This window comes from Crocodylus siamensis, chromosome 15, assembly GCF_052110815.1.
Source record: "Crocodylus siamensis isolate JL-2025a chromosome 15, ASM5211081v1, whole genome shotgun sequence".
In the NCBI taxonomy this organism is placed as follows: Eukaryota; Metazoa; Chordata; order Crocodylia; family Crocodylidae; genus Crocodylus; species Crocodylus siamensis.
Window position 1 is genome coordinate 47,618,600 of NC_143409.1, and position 12,376 is coordinate 47,630,975.

General features: G+C 44.0%; 1 protein-coding gene across 4 annotated transcripts in view; it reads right to left on the reverse strand.

Moving 5' to 3' along the window:
* Positions 1–576: 576 nt before the first annotated feature.
* Positions 577–12,376, reverse strand: part of LOC149852621 (E3 ubiquitin-protein ligase TRIM7-like) — a 29,274-nt gene continuing 17,474 nt past the window's right edge. For all 4 annotated transcript variants that reach the window (XM_090030050.1, XM_090030047.1, XM_090030049.1 and 1 more), the window contains exons 7-9: positions 11,035–11,150; positions 7,991–8,026; positions 577–4,647 (exon numbers count right to left, since the gene is read on the reverse strand). In XM_090030050.1, coding sequence (XP_089886176.1) covers positions 4,133–4,647; positions 7,991–8,026; positions 11,035–11,150 — 667 coding nt within the window. In that variant the 3' untranslated portion in view covers positions 577–4,132. The remainder of the gene's footprint in view (positions 4,648–7,990; positions 8,027–11,034; positions 11,151–12,376) is intronic.

The following is a 12,376-nucleotide window of genomic DNA, read 5'->3' on the forward strand; positions in this document are numbered from 1 at the left end:
TTTTTCTGCATGTCCAAATTGGCAACCCCTAGACTATGAAAACTGGGACTCTTGTACCCACCTGTTTGCAGGACTTACACGATCCGCACTAGGACAGTGCCTCTTAGTCTTTAAGCAGACAGGGTTCTTTGGGTGACTCTGGTATCTTTTATTAGACCAACTTAAATTTAAAAAATGTCCCACTATTTAAGTTGGCCTAATAAAAGATATTAGATTCACCCAAAGAACCTTGTCTGCCTATGTCCTTAGACCAGGGGTGGGCAAAATGCGGCCCGCGGGCCAGGTGCGGCCTGCCAGGCCATTCTATCCAGCCCCTGGGGCCCCTAAAAAATTTAGAAAATTAATACTTATCAGCCCCCAGCCACCTGTCATGCAGCCCTCAATGGCTTGCCAAAACTCAGTAGGCAGCCCTCCACTCGAAATAAACGCCTGGCCCTGCCTTAGACCAAGACGGCTACAACCTACACTCTTAGTCTTTAATGCATTTATCCTTCAGAAACAACTGTGAGCCTTTAAATATTATCCCTAGTAAAAAAGGTGGGGGGATTGAAAGAGAAAGAAAAATGAACAAACAAATTCAGATGGTGCCATCAGATTTTATTTCTAGCACAAGGCTTCTCGCCAGTCACGGAGTTTCCATACCCAACCAAACAATGAATTATTTGCCATTGATCTTTAAACCACGTATACATCAAGAGACTGGAAGAGGTATGTGTTGTGTACAAATAGGACTTGCATCAAGTCATAACATAAGAACAAAAGAAAGAGTCTCACAACGAATCCTTAGGGAAAGTGTCAGTCATTTTCTGCTCTTCTATCATGGTGGCTATAGGATGGATGAGGCTCAGGTATTTTAGCCACCAATACCATGCAGTGGTAGGCCTGGCTTTCAAAAGGAAAATTATTTAGAATATTTCTAGGAAAACTAAAGCAAATCCTCAGCACAGGTGCACTTGAACCAGTGCAGCTCTTATTTAAATTGGCTTAATTTACTTTCGTACTTTCCAGGTCTTTAGACCCAGTAAAACTGCCTAACAATGATCTGTCTCGACTGGCAGTCTTCTGAAAAATCTCTCTGTATTGTGCCAATAGGTCCAAAGCCCACTGAAGTCGGTTGACTTCAATCAGCTTTTGTAAGAATTCATTAAAAACTAAGATAAGCCAGCCACATTAGCTTTTACTACCATCTTTTCCAAAACTACTTTGACAGGAAACCAATTAGTCTACGCTACAGGTCCCATGAGTAGAGTTACCATGGTAAGAATGAACTGAAAATCGCTAGTGCTGAAAACAGCCTGCAGTGTTAACACAAGAAAGTTGACGTATGCAGAGTGTAGCACAGTTATAACTAAAATTGTGCATTAACCTAAATTATTTAAAACAGTACAAACCCTTTGTTCCATTTCAGACTAGTCTTACAGTCTCTTTTGGGAACCGAACCAATCACTACACTGAAATAAACCCTTCTGTGGACACACTATTCTCAAATAACTTGCCTTCCGGAGCAGAAGGTCCATTTTATGGGATCATCCCAGAACAACTACAGTTTACCAAAATAACTATAGCTATAACTATAGAGTCCTTTTGGAATGCAGGAGGCTATCAATTTCTCTGTCTAGGTAAGACTTCCTTTGCGTTTTACATTAGTTAATTAGGGCACAGGTTTAAATTAACCTAAAATAAGATGCTTTTGAGGAAAAGGTTGATTTGGTTTAATTAGAACAGATTTAATACAACCAGTGCAAGTATTTGCTATGGACAAGGCCTTCAATGAGACAGTCACCAATATGCTTGAAAGCCATTTACCCTCTAGCTGTCACTACCAGAATTGCACTATAGAAGAAATTTGTGTGCACATTTTCTTAGCATAAATGCATACTTTTATTGCATTCTATTCAATTCTCGTATCACTCATTGCTGTAGCATCTGAGTGCCTCCCAGCAGTAAACTGAGTGACATGTCTGTAAGATATTTCTAAATTTTTGTACATAATAGATATGTCAGCTTAGGGTTAAACTCTAGGTTGACTGAGGGTATGACAGAGCTAGGGAATCATAACTACCCCTCTCTTTATGGCTACCAGGTGTATGTCCCCAGTAATGGATAATGTTTTTCCCCTGAAGTTGAATTTATGAAATGAGGATCACTGAAATTGCACCATTACCGTAAGTGGTTTAATGCAGTGATTCTCAGCTAGAGTGCTGTGGCACCCCAGGGTGCCATGAGATCCTTTTAAGGGTGTTGCAGGGTGCTGTACAATATTAGCTCTGCTGGGGGTGCAAACACCTACAAATTAGTCACAAAATAAATCCGAAGACTGCAAACAGAAATCTTTTGTGTAAAAAACCTTTCTGACCTGTTGTGGCCTTTCTGAGTTCTTTGCACCAGAAAAAATGCTCTATTATGTTTTCTGTAGTTAAAAAAATGAGTGAAACTAAGTGAGGTATTTTGAGAGGTGTCTTGGGTCTCATGAGGGGTACCTTGACTCTAAAGAGGTTGAAAACCACTGGCTGAATGGAACCGGCACTGGCACCAGTTTAGCTGGAGGACTAAACAAATATGAAACACGATCATCAGTTCAACTAAATTCATTGCTGAAATTATACCATTTTCTAGGATTATTGCAGGTCAAAAATGTTACGTGTTTCTGCATAAAATGATGGATTTTTAAAATTGAAATAGCTTCTCAAAAGTTTTGGAGAGGTCATAAATAATGAAAAATGAAATGGGTTTTGTTTGTTTTTTCAGATGAGTGGAACTGGAACATTATTGTTTCTTAGGTTTCTTGCTAAATGTGAAACCTCCCAAAAATGTCCCCAAACTGGACATTTTCCATTTTGATAATAAGCTATTTTTGTCAAAAAAAACCCGTTTCAAATGAAAAATGTCAACCAGCTCTACCCGGCATACAGCAAGCCAAAGAAAGTGAATTATTACATCATAAAGTATTATGTAAACAGCTCAAGTCTATATATGAATCAGGCAAAACATTAGGATAACCATAATGCGGTGCATAGATTATAGTGTCTACCACATAAGGATTGTAGGTGGAAATTATCCTAAAGCACCTAAGAGTTTTAGAAGTGTAGAGTCATTGCAGATATTCTGGCATGTCATTTCTTGCGCTCAGCTCAGGAAGCAAAATATTCTTCTGTCCCTTGCACATGGTGGAGGGAAGGGAGTTAAATGTTAGGAGTATGCCTGGGCACAGGCCCAGAAATCCCCAGTGCTTCAAATAAAACAGAGGTTAGCAACCTACAACCTCCAGCCACATCTGTCTCTCAAAGAGATTCTGGCCAGCCCACCAAGGCTGTATGGGGCCTGACAGCTTGTGCAGGCATTTGGCACGGGGAGAAATGGTAGCAGGGGGCATTTGGCCACCTTAGGCCAGAGCTGTGTTAATTCATCCTGCCGTTCCTAAAAGACAGCTGAACCCTGGGATACATTATCTTGTGTTGATAAAGTTGGAGAGACCAAAAAAAAAATCATTAATTGATTTTCATTTTTGATAAAAAGCAAAATGTTCTGAGACCAAAAAAACCCCCATTAATTGATTTTCATTTTTGATAAAAGCAGAATGCTCTGTTACAATATTAGAATAAAAATTAAAGTCAAAAGCCATTTCTAAATGGAAAAATCTCAAAATATTCCATCCGGAGTTTTATTTTCAAAATGAAACTTCATTGAAATTGCCACGCATGTGCTGAACATTTCAGTTTTGACCAAGTGGTATTTTCCAATGGAAAAAAATGTAGAGAATTACAAGTTAATACTTGTACCCCCAGAAGGAAAAAATGCAGATTCATTAGCAGTCTTGAGGACATAGGGCATATACCAGCGTTCTCGCTAAGCGGGAAACTGGTTCAGCAATAGGTTTAGGAGTGTGCAATGTGTAGACACCGTCTGGGGCTTGCTGATTATGGTTATCTCAATAGCTGTGGTTGGTTTTAGTTTTCTGTAGCAAGCACTACTTTCATGACCCTCTGGTAATAACTTTTTTGGGTATCTATCTGTCTGTCTGCCTATCTATCTATCTCTCTATCACATCGATACCATGCTTACCTCGATGGTATCTTAGCACCTTTCTGTAAAGAGCATACAAACAAGTCTTCAGCAAAATACTTCATGAATTTCAAGAACACAGTTTAATGTAGGTCACGGTGGAGCAGACTGAAAAGAGTGGGAACACCCTCTCCTTGAAAGGAACGGTGAATGTAAAGATGTGCTGCATGTTCTCGGCGTTGTAGAATGATACCTCTTCCCCTTCATAATCCAGGTAAACTCTGATCTTACTGAGTTTCTCGCTGAGACAAAGAGGGGTGCGTTGAGGGGAAGTGACGGCCCAGTATCGCCCACCGTTTTGCTGCACTGCCCAGATTCCTTCTTCAGGTGAAAACTGAGTTAGGCCTTTCCTCCGTACTGATTCCCGGGCCACCCCAAAAGCCCAGCCGTCGGAGGCCCCCACCTCCACCTCCCAGTAATGTCTCCCAGATTTGAATCCTGTGCTGGCCAGGACCCGGGAATTAGTGTCAAATCGCTTGGGGTTGTCAGGCAACTCCTGCTTCCTGCATCCCATCCTTACACTCTTGAGATCTGCTGATAAGATGAGGAGCTGATTTGCAGAATCTGGATCCAGCGTCAGGTCCTCTGTGGATGACGGCAATGATGATAACAATAATCACAGCTTTACTGGTAAAGGACCTCATGAAAGCCCCATGCAAGGAAGTTGTAATTATGTGCCATAATAACATACTTAGGCCAATTTTTTTCAAAAGAGACTAATAGTTGGGGGGGGTTCTTCATTTGGGGACCTGAGATGAGATGCATAAACTGCCTAACAGCCACCCTATAAAAATAGCAGGTCCCTTTAAAAAATGTAGGAAGTTTCATTGTTTCATAGATGTTAGGGTCAGAAGGGACCTATTAGATCATCGAGTCCGACCCCCTGCCCTGGGCAGGGTAGAGTGCTGGGGCCAGACAACCCTGGGTAGGTGTCTGTCCAATCTCCGTTTGAACACCTTCAAGGAAGGGGACAGCACCACCTCCCTTGGAAGCTTATTCCATATTTTGGCAACCCTCACTGTAAAGAATTTTTTCCTGATGTCCAATCTGAATTTGCTCTTCCAGTTCATGGCCATTATTTCTAGTTACCCCAACAGACGCCCTGTTAAATATTGTATCTCCTATTTCTTGCTGGGCCCCCTGTTGAGTTTTAGGCAGCCATGAGATCATGTCTCAGCCTCCTCTTGTGGAGGCTGAAGAGGTTCAGGTCTCCCAGTCGGTCCACATAAGGTTTTTTCTGTAGGCCTTTAACCCGACAAGTGTCCCTCCTCTGAACCCTCTCCAGGCCATCCACATCCCTCCTGAAGTACAGTGCCCAAAACTGGACACAGCACTTCAGCTGCAGCCTGACCAATGCTGCATAGAGGGGGAGGATCACCCCCCGAGACAAGTTGTGCAATCCCTATCCCCTACCCCTCCCACACTAGTGTCTGTTGAAAAGCTTGGCCTAAATATACCTTTGCGCACCAAACTGCATTCAGATGGACCTCAAGGAACAACAAAGAGAGTTAATAAAAAATATGCTCTTTCACAAAGCCACACTGAAAAAAGATCAGATAGTGTAAGTACAAGCAAATTGTGGTTGTAGTTAGCAAAGTTGCTGAATGCACATGGCACTTTGTCAAGCAATCTAGCCCCCCTGGACAGCCTCTGGGATTTAGGAGCATAAGCAAATTGGATTCCAAACTTTACTTCCATTTGGTTGCAGTCACAAAACACACTTCCTATGTGGCAACTCAACTTGAAGAGGTAGTGAAAGTGGAGCAGACGCATGAAATGTCATGTAGTAAATCACTCAAAACCAGGGTAAAGTCACTGCTCAAAAAACAAAGGTTGTAACATTACCACATAGGAAAATTAGTACACAGGACCCTTCATGGGCCTACTCCATTGGACGATTTCAACCCTTTGCTCAATGCAAAGCAGCTCCCTAAGGCCAGGCATTTTAATAGCACCGAGTCAGTAGTATGTGTGCTCCTTATGCGAGTGTAAATCAGAGGTAATTTAATCCATATTAATTGTGCCTTGTGTCTGCACCCTTGGATAGCGAACTCCCTTATGTTCCTTTGAAAATCCCAGCCCTGAGGATTCTCCTTACCACATACATCTCTCTGGTGTCTGCCTGAGTTAAAAAAAAGTCAACTCCAAAACTGCCATTGATTTCAGCAGAAGCCAGCTTCACCCCCCTGTTTCATTCCTGTTAGAAGAGTGAGTGTAGATTCTGCTAGGCCAATGGCAGCCTGCAACAGGAGCCTCCCATCCAAATCGCTTCCACTTTGCAAGGGTTCGCACCTGAATTCCCTGAGCCTGCTGCTTTCGTTCACCTGAGTTTGCGGTCACTCAGCACTTCTGAACTGGCTTCAATATTTAGGTGCCCATAGACCAAAACCAACTTTAGGCAACCAGTTTAAAATGCCTGGTCTGGGGCCTGTGCTCAAGCCCTCTCCCTACCACCCCCTCACTCCTCCCAGAAGTGGTTGTGACATTCTAAGACTTTGTGGCACTTCCACAGAGAAGCAAAAGACTGTAATAGTTCCTTCGCATCCACAGAGTATCCAAGCCATAAAATGGCTTGTATTTCCCAAACTGCAATATTAAGTTCCATATGCTATTAATTTAAGGGCTGATTCTGCCACTTTATTCTAACTTGGTGAACTGAACAGCAGTGCAGAGATCAAGTGCAATCTAAGCCTTACATCTTGCCCGCCTTGGCTTCCAGTACCAGGCTTGAGTGGGAAAGAAGCTGTGCCTGGGCTGTGCGGAGGGGTAGAGGTTTCATCCTTTGCCATATTGCCAGCCCCAAATGCATTAAAAAAAAATACAAGTCAAGCCTTCTGAAAATCATGAAAGAGGCTTAAAATCATGAGACTTTAAAAAAAATTTTTTTTAAATGAGCTTTTAAAATTCATCTCTCTCCTGGTTTTGTAGGTTTTAGGATGTGCTGAGTCCACCATTTCCAGTTTGTCTGTAACAATGAGGACTGTATAACTGGTTATATTAAATATATATATAAATGAAAGCTAAAATTCTCCTTCAATTTTAAGCTCCCAGGAGATGGCTCTTTAAATAAAACATCATGGCTGTCCGAGAACACAGATAAAATAAAAGGTTATGCAGCGCATAGGCAACTTGCAAAAATGGACAGCCCTGACATTCAGTAGGGCCTTGTCTCTCCTTAAGAGACCCCTGAAGTCCACTGGAAAGTGGATTGCAATTGGTTTTGGAGCCCAGGCTTCATAATTTGTTCTCTTGATTTCTCATACAGTAAAGTCCTGCTGGGGTCTAATCTACAGGGTGGGCTGGTATTCCTGTACCAGTGGCGTCATCCTAGCAACTTTCCCCTACAGTTGAGATACAGATTGTGCTGATGAGAGCTCATTTGGTGGTATAGCTTAAACCAATTCCTCAGGTGGAAGAAGCCTTTGTGGCAAACGGACATTTGTGCCAATACAACTGCAACTACATTAGAGCTTTTGCCACCAAAGCCATGTCAACCAGAGCTGTGATTATTCCCATATTCTGGACTGACATGGCTCTGTTGCTAAAGCTTTCTAGTGTAGACCAGGCCTCAGTGCAAGTTTGGCAGACTCAGGACCTTGATTTGTCATTTGTTAAGGGCAGAGGAACCAAGGTGGAAGGATCTGGAGGGAACCAGAGTCAGCTCTAAATTAAAATCTCTGTTTTTCCATTTGGCATTGGTATGTGTAACAGGCAGAAAGGACCCAGCTTCACTGTCAGATCCTCGGCGTCAGCTAGAAAAACCATCGTTTGAGTCCTGAACTGACCAAACTGGATCTGGAAATCATTGAGAGAGAGAAAAGTAAAAAATCCCACAGTGCCCTTTTCTTTCTCTACCGAATCGCTTTGCAAATTACAACCACAATTTAAAAAGTTTGCACCAGGAAACATGGGTATATTTGACTTTTACCTTTTTCACCTTTTCCCAATTCATCTCGCAGATTCTCTGAAAAAAGAGGGGAGTCAGTAAGCGCTGATGCTGACACACCCATGCGGACTACATTGGGAATGCATATCCAGGGGGGCAAATACTTCTTCAGGAAACTAATATTACTGACTGCTAATGGGAGTACGTCAACTCTATTTAAATGAGTATCAGATGAGCGTATAAATCCATCAACTGCATAATATGACACTAGTCTCACATGCATAACATGACACTAGTCTCACATTTTGGCCTGTGGCATATGTCAGGGGTGTCAAACTCATCCAGATGAGTGGTGCTGGGCTGGTTTGGTGTAGTGACATGGGACCCAAGTGCCTGGGGCTGGCCCTGAGTGCAGCCAGCAGCATGTGCCTGGAAGCAGCCCCATGCAATGTGCAGTTTGGGGTTGGTCCAGTGCAGGCCACAGTGGTGCATGGGTCTAATCCAAGACCCAGACGTAGCACCAGCGGCCAAATGAAAGGTCTCCATGGGCTGATCGAGCCTGAGGGCCATATATTTGACACCCCCACCTGACAACAACAACTACCTGCCTATTGTATGCATAAATGCACAGATTATTTAACTGCACAGGAACTTTGGGACTCCTTGTCTGCTTTTGTAATGTAACTGTACTCCATTTAACTGAATAGTCTGAATAATAATCTGTGAAGCAGGCTGGCAGCTGTCAATAGCAAGGCTGCAGCCATCAAGCCTACACTGATGCAAAGGACTGACAGCTGTTTGAGTAGCTGCTAACAACAGACAAGCAGCTGTTTGATTCATTGCTTCTGCTGTTCTGTATGACAAAGTAATTGCTCTGTATGGGGGCCTAACTAGGTGCAAACAGCTGAGCATGCACACTGTGCCTGCTTACATTAGATTTGAGTAAATCCATCCTCTGGGTAAATAAATGGCGGATGAGAGCTCAGCAATATACCTAAAGCCTGGACAGTCTAATCCCAAGATCACAGCAGTAGGAGATGCCTACTGGTCAACCCTGTTGCTATTGACATTAAAGTGACTACAGGGCTGGCCTGTCTCTGTTATTTGCACAGGCCTAGTACAGTAGAGTCCATGGAAGTTAGCAACAGCAACAGCACATTAGTAACAATACTGAATCGAACCCTCTTGTTTTATCAGCTCTGCTCCTTCCAGCAAAAAGAGGGCCCTGATGACTTCTCAAGGGCAGCATAGGGTTTGCTCAGAAGAGTGGTCATGATAGGTTATCTGTGTAGCTCTGGTGGAACTGCTCTCCACAATGGCCTTTGCAGGGAAAAAGTCTCCTTGAGACAGGACCATAGTGACTGAACCTGGGTAAAGGAAGGGGCCTCCAGATCCAAATAGCAACTCTGGTCAAGGGTACATCCAGGGTTTCTCAAAGTGGGGTGAAGGAGCAGCCACAGGTGATGCATAGGGGAGGCACGGGGGGGCATGTGCCCCGTTGAGATTGGCCACTGCGGGTGGCAGCTGTGGGCAGTCCCCGCTCACCACTTGCCATCCCCGCTTGCAGCCTGCACCCATGCCCCCCTGCTGCCAACGCAGCTGGTAGTGGCTGCAGGCAGTCCCCACTCACCACTCGTCACCACTGACACCAACACCAGCAGCTGTGGGCAGTCCCCTCTTGCTGCCACCGACTCCAACACCGGTGACTGCAGGCAGTCCCCACTCGCCACTCACCACCATGGTGCACCCCCAGTCACAGGAGGCACCAGTCATTCATGGGAGCAGCAACCTGTACTGCAGGGGTGGTTGCATCCCAGCTCCCAGCCACCTCCACCCCCACTGATATAGGCAGGCTGTCCTCAGGAGCCTCCAGGGAGTAAAACCCCTGAAGCAGGTACAAATTTCCCCTCCTCTCCTCTTCCCTGCTCCCCTGCCTGCCACTGATGCTTTCCTCACTGTCTTGGGGGAAGCTTCAAAGCTGCTCCTGCCCACTTCAGCCAGGCTGCATGGGGGCCAGGCCAGACTAAGTAACAGTGGCATCAGCAGCAATGGTCTGGGTGTGAGTGCCTCCTCCCTGCCCATTTCCCTGAGAGCAGGCTTGGCATTGCTGCTGTGCTGCTGCTGAGCCCAGCCCCCAGGCAGCCTGGCCGGAGCAGCTTTGAAGCTTACCCCAACCCCAGGACAGCTGGCAAAGCAGCAGGTACAGACAGGTGAGAGGAAACAGGAGGGGAGATTATATATGCAACAAGATTAGATTAAAACAATGACATTCAAGAAAAATAATGCATTTCAAATGCTTTTCATGTTTTCCCTCCTGGTTTATAAGTTCCTATGTCACTTAGCTCCTTTTTTTTTTCTCAACACATGAGAGCTAGAAACTCCATTATCCAGGTAGACTAGATAGCTGCCTGGATCAGGGATGTTCAACCCCTGGCCCACAGGCCAGATCTACTCCCTGGCACTATATTATCCAGTACACAAAGCTCTCCATTAGTCCAAAAATTTGGTGGCAAGGGAGCCATGACACCGTAATCAAAGAAGTCTTGCTATCATTTTGGTGGATCCTAATATTTTAATGAAGCAAAATGCTCACTGAATCAGTAGGTGAAATTCACTCCTCTGCAAGTCACCCCTCTGATGTGACAATATCGCGCAGCAGTAATGAGCTACTGTACAGTCAGCATCACCAAGAAGCTTTGCGGGGATGTTACTGTGCAGTAACACCAGCAGTTACTGCACAGTCATTTAGTACTTGTATATGTAAGTACTAAATGACTGCACTGTAATAACTGTAGTATCTCATGTAAATGTGGCCAGTGTGTCTTAAGTGCTGGCTCTTAGTGGGATTTTTCTCTCAGACAGCTTTGTTCTTCAGTTTTACTCCTTCATGGCTCATGTTGTGGTCTTTTAGTGCCACCTACTACTCTTTTTTGGTACATGCAGTGAACTTTTAATGGAAAACCCGGATGAATCATCACTCTCCTCATTGTTTATAAAATATATCAAGGGGCACTTTAGTAGAAATGTACATCAAAAGCATTGTGGCTCTGGTGGCAAAACAGCAGGAGTATTTTACTCTCACATACCTTTAAATTTCTTTAGCACTTTTTCTAAGATAACAGTCTTGAGAGAGAAGTTGCAGACGTGGTTTTTCATATCTGTACAAACCGGCACCGGCTTCTGACACTTCACATCATTGCTTCTAATGCAAAAAAAAATACATACATATATATGGAGATTAGTATATGCTTTTGATATCTGATCTCTAGTGCTTCTTAGATTTTTGCAAATACTCATCTTGTGCTCTTGTTAGCACCTAAGGGTGCTAACCTTGTACCAGTGAGGACAACAGAAAGCTTAGGCACCGATAGTATCTTCAACACTCGAGTTTAAAAGATGCTGAGTAACATTAATCAACTCTTACAGTTAGGCTGTAATAATGCTTGAACATGTTAACTGAATAAATAGTTCACAAAAAGAATGACAATGCTCAACAATTCTTTTGTGATAACTGTAATAAAAATAAATAAATTGAGTATATAGCCTTAATCCAGGTCTGCCTATGCCTCCCTCCAAGAACAAGGGTGCACAGTGCCCTTCCCTCCTCTCCCATGTGGACAGGGGTGTTGTCTGCAGGTGAGAAAGGCAAATGACCCCTTTGCTAAAACCTTAGTTTGTTTTTAATTACTTACTGTTGCAACTGGCTTTCTTCTCCTGGGGATAAATGGACTAGGTAAGAGACAGAAGACCAAATCCACAAAGGCACTGAGGCATCTAAACCCTTTTGTGGTTTTTCACCCAAGCCTCTTGCCCAGCATCGTGCTGGGAGATGATGACAGTGCACAGACTGGGAGGTCTCCCAAATCCTAGACTACAACCTTCACTACTGGAACATGCTACGGAGCAGTCCTGGTGGAGGGAAGGGGAAGTTGCACATGCAGGGTGTGTGTGTGAAAGAGGGGACTTACCCTGCCACTGATATTCCTCCTGTTCTCAGGAGGCCTGATATGCTAGCTGTGCACCACTAAGAATACCACATCAAGGTATTATCAGGCTTTCATCAAGAATGATATGAAAGCTGCTGGAGTCAATGGAAAGACTCTTTTTGACCTCAAAGCATTTGGATCAGGACTTGAGTGTGGGTTACAAGGTACATAGCACAATGTCTGGAGCTGTGTTCCAGACACAATTTCATCCTAAGGTTTATGTGGTGTGTATTAGATCTGTGTGAAGTTCTGGGTGGTGATTCGATTTGGAGGCGATTTGGCCTGATTCGGTGGCCGGGTTTCCAAATCCGAATTGAATCAGGGGACCAATTGAAAAGTCCGAATCGATTCAAAGCTCTCCGAATCTTCGAAAAAGATTTGGAGAGCTTTGGTGATTTGGGCAGTCCCCGGTGGCTGCAGCACAGAGTTGCAGCTGACTCTG